Source organism: Physeter macrocephalus, chromosome 11 (assembly GCF_002837175.3).
Source record: "Physeter macrocephalus isolate SW-GA chromosome 11, ASM283717v5, whole genome shotgun sequence".
NCBI lineage: Eukaryota > Metazoa > Chordata > Mammalia > Artiodactyla > Physeteridae > Physeter > Physeter macrocephalus.
The window spans coordinates 52,700,813-52,707,948 of record NC_041224.1 but is presented as its reverse complement, the minus strand read 5'-3'; the positions used below and the strand labels follow the sequence as shown (position 1 = coordinate 52,707,948).

Sequence of the window (7,136 nt, the reverse complement as noted above, 5' to 3'; positions counted from 1 at the left end):
TCAAATGTTTACTCAAATGTCACCTTTTCATTAAGGGCCTCCCTGACCACACTATTTAAGATTTTCCTCCCCACTCCACTCTCCTAAGGTCTCATTCACTTCCTTCAATTTCTCTCCAGCACTCGTCTCCTAATATACATATACATTACTTATCCGTTTATAGTTGTTTTCCCACTGGTATGTGAACACCAGGAGCATGGGGATTCCTTTTTGGTGACTGCACTATCCCCAGTGTCAAAAACAATACCTGGTAAATAGTTAGAGCTTACTTAATACTTGTGGAATGAATGAATGAGTTATTTCATTGCTCATCATACACTCAAGCGTCACAGAGATGGGAACCACATCTTTGTAATGACTGACCGACTAAGGGGAAGAAGTAAGAATAGGTATTCAGTTCAATTGAAGGACTTAAGGCAGGCAATGGATTTAATTATTCCTTCCATTTTTTAATTGAAATACTTTTTCTCCTCAAATAAATTATATCTTCTGTTGCCAGACAGGGTTAACTGTCTTTTCTTCCTTTCTTAAATTTTCGCTCAGTCAAGAAAAGAGCAAAGATAACAATAGGCAGAGTGTGCAACAAAAAATACAGTTATTAAAACAACACTTATCGGGACTTCCCTGGTGGTCCAGTGGTAAAGAATCCACCTTGCAATGCAGGGGATGAGGGTTCAATCCCTGGTCTGGGAACTAGGATCCCACGTGCCGCGAGGCAGCTAGGCTGGCGTGCCACGACTACTGAGCTTGCGTGCCTCAACTAGAGAGCCTGCGTGCAGCAAACTACATAGCCCACGCACTCTGGAACCCGCACGCCACGACTACAGAGCCCATGCGCCCTGGAGCCTGTGTGCCACAACTAGAGAAGAGAAAACCCGCACGCCACAACTAGAGAAAAGCCCACACACCGCAACAAAGAGCCTGCACACCACAACGAATGATCCTGTGTGCCGCAACTAAGACCCAACACAGTCGAAATTAAAAAAAAAAAAAATCACCAACAGTCCACAAATCAAAAATAAAGAGGAAATTCAAACCTTGAAAATATAAACATAGTTGCTCAATTCATTAATGAGATTTTTCCTTTCCAGAGAAAGGGTATAGAAACAGATATGACTCGGAGGGAAGGAAAAATCAACAGATGTGTTGGTTTAAGTGTGCGGTTTCTAAAATACACTCACCAAATGGGGGAGAAATTTGACCCTTCTGATAAGAAAGACCTTAGGTTTTTTATTAAATAAAGAGCACTTCCTATTCACCTTTGAATGTATTTCTAGAGGAAATTTCAATGCTTGGAGAATTCCAGCAACTTGTTCCCCCAAAATGACAAGTTCACATTTTAATCTTTTTTTTTCCTTTTTTTTTTTTTTTCCGGTACACGGGCCTCTCACTGTTGTGGCCTCTCCCGTTGCGGAGCACAGGCTCCGGACGCGCAGGCTCAGCGGCCATGGCTCACGGGCCCAGCCGCTCCGCGGCATGTGGGATCTTCCCGGACCGGGGCACGAACCCATGTCCCCTGCATCGGCAGGCGGACTCCCAACCACTGCGCCACCAGGGAAGCCCTAATCTTTTTAACATATTTACATAAAAACTTATTTCACGTGAAAATTTAAAGAGGAAGTTGACTATGAAGCCAAAAACCCACGTTCTTTTCTCAGAATACATGCACTCGGAAACTTTTCTGCCCCCTTGCAGCCCTCTCAGAGGAGGGCCAAGGACAGTCACAAAGGCTAGCAGGTGGAGAGGTCCACAATCACCACTGCTAGGGACAGACCTTACAGGGCTCATCTGTGGAGCATCCAGCTATTCATTAGTCATCCCCATGATGGGGCTGAGAGCAAAGTGAAGAGGACTCAGTGTGACAGTGCAGGTAAGTTGGTGGTGGCAATGCCCATTACCAAAGGAGTACAACCTTACAAAAAGCAATCACCAACTTAGAAAATTCACTGTATCAGACCCAGTGATAGCTATGTCAGAGTACATGGGTTGCAGGGAAAGTTGGTTGTGAGAGAACACTTGATTAACTGAATCAAGATCAGAAAAGAAGAAACACACTCATGACATCACGACATATTAATGGGAACATCATTCAAATTACACAAATTAATTGGTATATAGATCACTTTTCCAGAGCAGACTGTATGCAGAAGACCAGCTCTACCATATACAAGATATGCTTATCTGTTTATGAGGTATCCTTTTCCCATCACAGAAGAATATAACTAACAGTTAATTGCCTTCCGATTACCTGACAATTATCTCTGGAGCTTTAGAAAGGAAACTGTTTCGCCAAGTAACATTTGTTAGGCAAGCAGATGGAAGTGTGGGGCAGAGAACACATGTACACACACACACACACACACACACACACACACACCTGTCTCCCCACAGGAAATGTATAAGCCACAGAACTATGAACAGTGACCATTCCATTCACATACTTAAATAAGAGTTTTGACTCAAGACGCATAAAGATAGAATAACCAGACCTAGTTTATTCTTGTTATCTAACTTAATTATTAATACTACAGCACCCACCCACCCCCAAGTAAAATGTGTTTCAGTTTTGACAATAAATTATACAGTGACCTTACCTAATGGCAACTACCATCTTTCTCATGGAACATTAAGCTTTGGTTGTGAAGCTTGCAAAATTAGTGCTGTAATTTTCCCATAAGGATATGGATGGTCATACTGGTTAAATCACCCTGCCTTTTCCCTTACAGAAAAGTCATGAATCTGGCAATGTTAACAAAATGAGGAGGGCTTTCAATAATGAAAGAATCAGCTGTGTTCCTCTATATTCTTTTGCATCTGCTATTTATACAGCTTGCCATGATCATTCCTGAACAATGGGGATTCTCTTGCTAGCCACCAGGGATTTTAAATGTCACCAATAGTTATGAGAAAACGTCTCAGAGTTTTATCTTATCTCTGGCTTACTAGACAAAAAGTAGAGTCAGGGATTTGAATCAGAAGCTATGTATTTTTAAGTTAATAGTACAAAATACAAGGCCTTTTTTCCCTCAAAGTCTCCTCCCTACTACCAAGCCTAGAGTTAGGAATGGCATCTCCAAAGAGTGAAAAAACCAATACCAAGAATTCAACTGAAATCCAGGGTCTCCTGCCACACTTCCCTCCCTTATTCACTCAAAGAGCTGGTTCTTATTCCCAACTCGGTGGGAAAGTCGGCGGAGGAGCTATTGGAAGTGAGGTGAGTGAACAGTCAGTGTTCACCCAGGGCAGCAATTTGCAAGGCAACAGATCTACTCACCACACTCCAAGAGCAGCCCCCTGACCCAGGGGGATGCCATGGATTCCAGAGCCCTGGTCTCCCACCCCACACTGTCCCAGCATGTTCTGGGCACGTTTGTACATGTTCCTGCCCCTCGGGTAGCAATCCTCTCACGGTGTATCTCAGAGTTCAGTCCCATAGATGGCCTTATAACGTAAATACTCTTCTAAGCACTGCAGAACATTATCATCCACCTTTGGGTCAAACTTGTTCGCCAAGAGGTGATGATTCTGAAGAATCCAGTGCAGGTCCCCAGCCCCATAAATGCAGATAGCCCGCTGGTGGATTCCAGAGCAAGGTGCATAAGGTGCTCCCATACTGATATCTCCCTCATGGATCTGCCATTTGACTAGCCTGGCAATGGCGGTCATGTCTGAGATGTGAAACTTGGAGTGGTAGGGGACAGAGCCAGGCATCCACGGTGCACGCTGAAGGGTGGCCCAGAGGTGTTCATCGGGGCTATAGGTGTCTTTTGCCCATTCGATCAGTCGTTGGGATTTGGGGTTCTCTAAGACATGTTGGACAAAGGCTCGAGAAGCCACAAAATAGGCATTCCCTGTGAACACAGGTAAGTTATCAGGGGGAGGGTCCTTCATCTTGCTGGTTAGGTGCAATGTGTCTGTCACCTCATAGTGGTATTTCCAGCGAGACTTTTTGTACTCAGTAGGTAACTCGGACTCCATACTGTTCTTCCCATTCAACATCTTGAGGGCCAGGACCATCTCAGCATTGGTCTTTATAGGAAAATCTGTCCCACATGTATTCAGTAAGTATTTCCATGGCACCGAGCTCTGGAGCAAGTCTTCCATACAGTTCAGGTCAGCCTGCACCCTGGACCAGGAGGCGTAAACCACCCGGACCAACTTACTGGCCATGAAGACATTTGGGAAGCAGGAAATAATGGCCTTGACTGCCTCTTTGAAAGTTTCTGGGGACTTCTCATCCACATGGACGCAGTATATGTTCTGAGGGGCATACACAGCTCGCAGCAGCCGTTCAAAGTTTTCAATCTTCTCATGGACGACCACAGAGTATGCGATGGGGAAGTCTAACTCTTCTTTGCTCAGTGGGAAATGTATGAACTTCCTTTGGGACTTAAACTGCTCACAATCTCTGGTCATGTTGAGGTAATCGGTGTCTGTGAAAGGCTCCCGCTTCTTCTTGATCTCCAGATTGTCCAGGACAGCCTTGACTACTGCTTCCTGGTCCCCTCGGGTGACCCCAGAACAGTTGATGGATCTCTTTGCTGGCAGCTTCAGGGACTTGTACAAGATGTCCCTACAGCGCTGGCTTCGAAAGTCCCTGGATTCCAGATCCAGGGAATCTATGTCACATTTTAACCTGAGAGAAAGTCTCAGAGCAACAATGGCCAGCAGCATATAGCAGCACAGGGCCCACAGGTGATGCCCCCTGCAGAGTTTCTTCTTCCACCCAATCATCTTCATGGAATGGGAGATCGGTAGAGTTTGGGCACAGAGAAGGAGGAGAAGGATGAAATCCTTGGACAGAACAAAATGCCTTCAGTTACAAACTAACTGAAACATGCTCAAGGAACATCAAGTTCAACTCCAAAGTGATGGCAAAAAGAGGTTTCTTCTCTAGACAAATATCCTCAGTCAAGCCCTGCCTAGGAACTTCATACACCCAGCTCACTGACGGAGGTCTATAACCTGACACTACAAACCAGCTGATCAGGATCTGGTCCACCTCCACCTCAGGAGAGAGAAATGGAAGCAGAGCTGAGTACCTGTTGCTGTAGAGGTATAATTAATAAGAGGAACTCCCCACCCTTCATTTTTCCTTCTCCCCCCCCAAACCTTACCACCCTGTTTCTAACATAGCTCTTAACTGGGGGATAGAATTTCTGATCGGTCTAGAGAGAAAATCCATGAAATTCAAACTCTCAGCTTCAGTTCTAGAAATGTCCTTTTAAAAGATAAAGTACACTTCTTGCTCTTATTTGACAGTTCATAGTTTAGGATGCTTTCACCACATATAATTCATTGGTTAGATGTGGCATCTAGCCACGCTTGAAAGAAAATGTTCTTAAACAAGTACAAAAAATTGGATGTAATTCCAAAAATACATTGTAATCATTCATACAGATAACTCTCAGTCTATCCAAATTTAAAATATATCCACACAGAGACACACAAAGCTATGCATATGCAATATTTAATGAGAACTTTCTTTGAGCCAGATATTTACATTTTCCCATTGAATCTTCACAACATGCCTAAAACATAGTAATATTAGGTAGGCCTCTTTTATAGGGAGGAAAACGGAAGCTAAATAACTTGTCAAATGTCATATACATTATAAGAAGCAAATCTGGGACTCTTCCATATTCCCTCTTCACCCCAATGTTTTTTTTTTTTTGTGGCATGTGTCTGTAAGCCTAATACTTGCTCCTCCAAACCACAGCTACCTTTTAAATACAATACAGGGTACTTAGAAACTACTATGTAAAAAACAGACAAACAACAAAGTAAAAACAAAATACTCATACAAGAACTTGAAAATAAACAACAAAGTCCTACTGTATAGCACAGGGAACTATATTCAATACCCTGTGATAAACCATAATGGAAAAGAATATGAAAAAGTATGTATATCTGAATCACTAAGGGTACTTAGTACCAACAAAGAAAACCAGATAGTATAGGGGAAAAGAAAAATCCCCAAAAGGAGAAAAAGAGGAACAAAATGTGAAACGTGACATATCCTTCCAGCATTAATTATTTTCCCTTATCGCAACCTTGTTCAAACCATAAGACTGTATCCTCTTTAGTAATAACTTAGGGAATCTAAGAGGAAGACAAAATGAAAAGTAAACTCTCACCTTTAATAGCTTCTTTCCTATTTAGGGAAGATCTTTTTCCCAAGGAAAGATCTGTTGGGTTCCATGGAAGCAAATGTGAACACCACGTCTCTTCTTCTTTCAGCCTCTCCAAAATATATTTTCTAACATTCATAGGCTGTCCAAGAAACTGTGTCAGTCTCCTTAATCTCTGCAAAGTAAAGAGCAGCAGGTGGCTCTGTCACTCACCTTCTGGCTTCCTGCTCTCAGATAAGAGAGCCACTCTCAAGAACAAGTCATTCAGGGAGGTGAGCCAGCAGGAAAAACATGCTGGCAATGCATAAAAAGGCAAGCAGCTTTCTGATCCAGAACAGCCCAGTGTGTACTCATGCTCTCCTGCCACAAAACCATTCATAAAAACTTGTCAATACTCATACAAGAACTTGAAAGCTTTTTTCCCCCCTTAACAAGGAATTGTAGAAACACATAGGTATTCCCCTATCTTCTTTTGGCCTGGAGTTCAAATATCACTCCTCTTGTGTGCCCTGAATACTCCCTGAATTTCACTGAAGAGTGAAGCAATAAAAATGACCTTCAAGGATTATTTCTTTTGTTGTTTTACTTTAAAGGAAAAGTCAGTGAAAAACACTTTGCTCTTCCATGGCAACTGCTCAAAAAAAATTCATTTGCCTGTCTTCCCATGACTGTTAATCATTTGTAGGTTGAAGAAATATCCTCGGGGCTCCAGATTGTAGATCTCCATCACTAATGTCTGTGAGTCTAGGGTTCCTGGCAATCTGAGCAGGCTAACACTAAGGGTGATTGGACTTCAGTGAGAGCCCCATGGGTGGTTTTGGCAATACAGTGTGAAAAGTTACTTCTTCAAAACTGCTGACGTTGTTTGTCACTGTTTGCCTCTCCCCATCACCCCCAAAACACCCCTCCAAATACGCAGCATTCCTGGCCAAATATTTGAAATAACAAATTTAATAATTTCACATAAAGAACTTAATCAGGTATCAAGTTAAGTAGATAACGGAA

The 7,136-nt window shown here is 42.8% G+C and overlaps 1 protein-coding gene across 1 annotated transcript; it reads right to left on the bottom strand.

Moving 5' to 3' along the window:
• Nucleotides 1-2,970: 2,970 nt before the first annotated feature.
• GCNT3 (glucosaminyl (N-acetyl) transferase 3, mucin type) lies at nucleotides 2,971-6,568 on the bottom strand. The gene is made up of 2 exons (XM_007128515.3): nucleotides 6,138-6,568; nucleotides 2,971-4,794 (listed from the first exon to the last, which is right to left on the bottom strand). Exon 2 carries the CDS (start codon nucleotides 4,738-4,740, stop codon nucleotides 3,418-3,420), a length of 1,323 nt encoding a protein of 440 aa, XP_007128577.1. The 5' UTR covers nucleotides 4,741-4,794; nucleotides 6,138-6,568; the 3' UTR covers nucleotides 2,971-3,417.
• Between the last annotated feature and the right edge of the window lie 568 nt (nucleotides 6,569-7,136).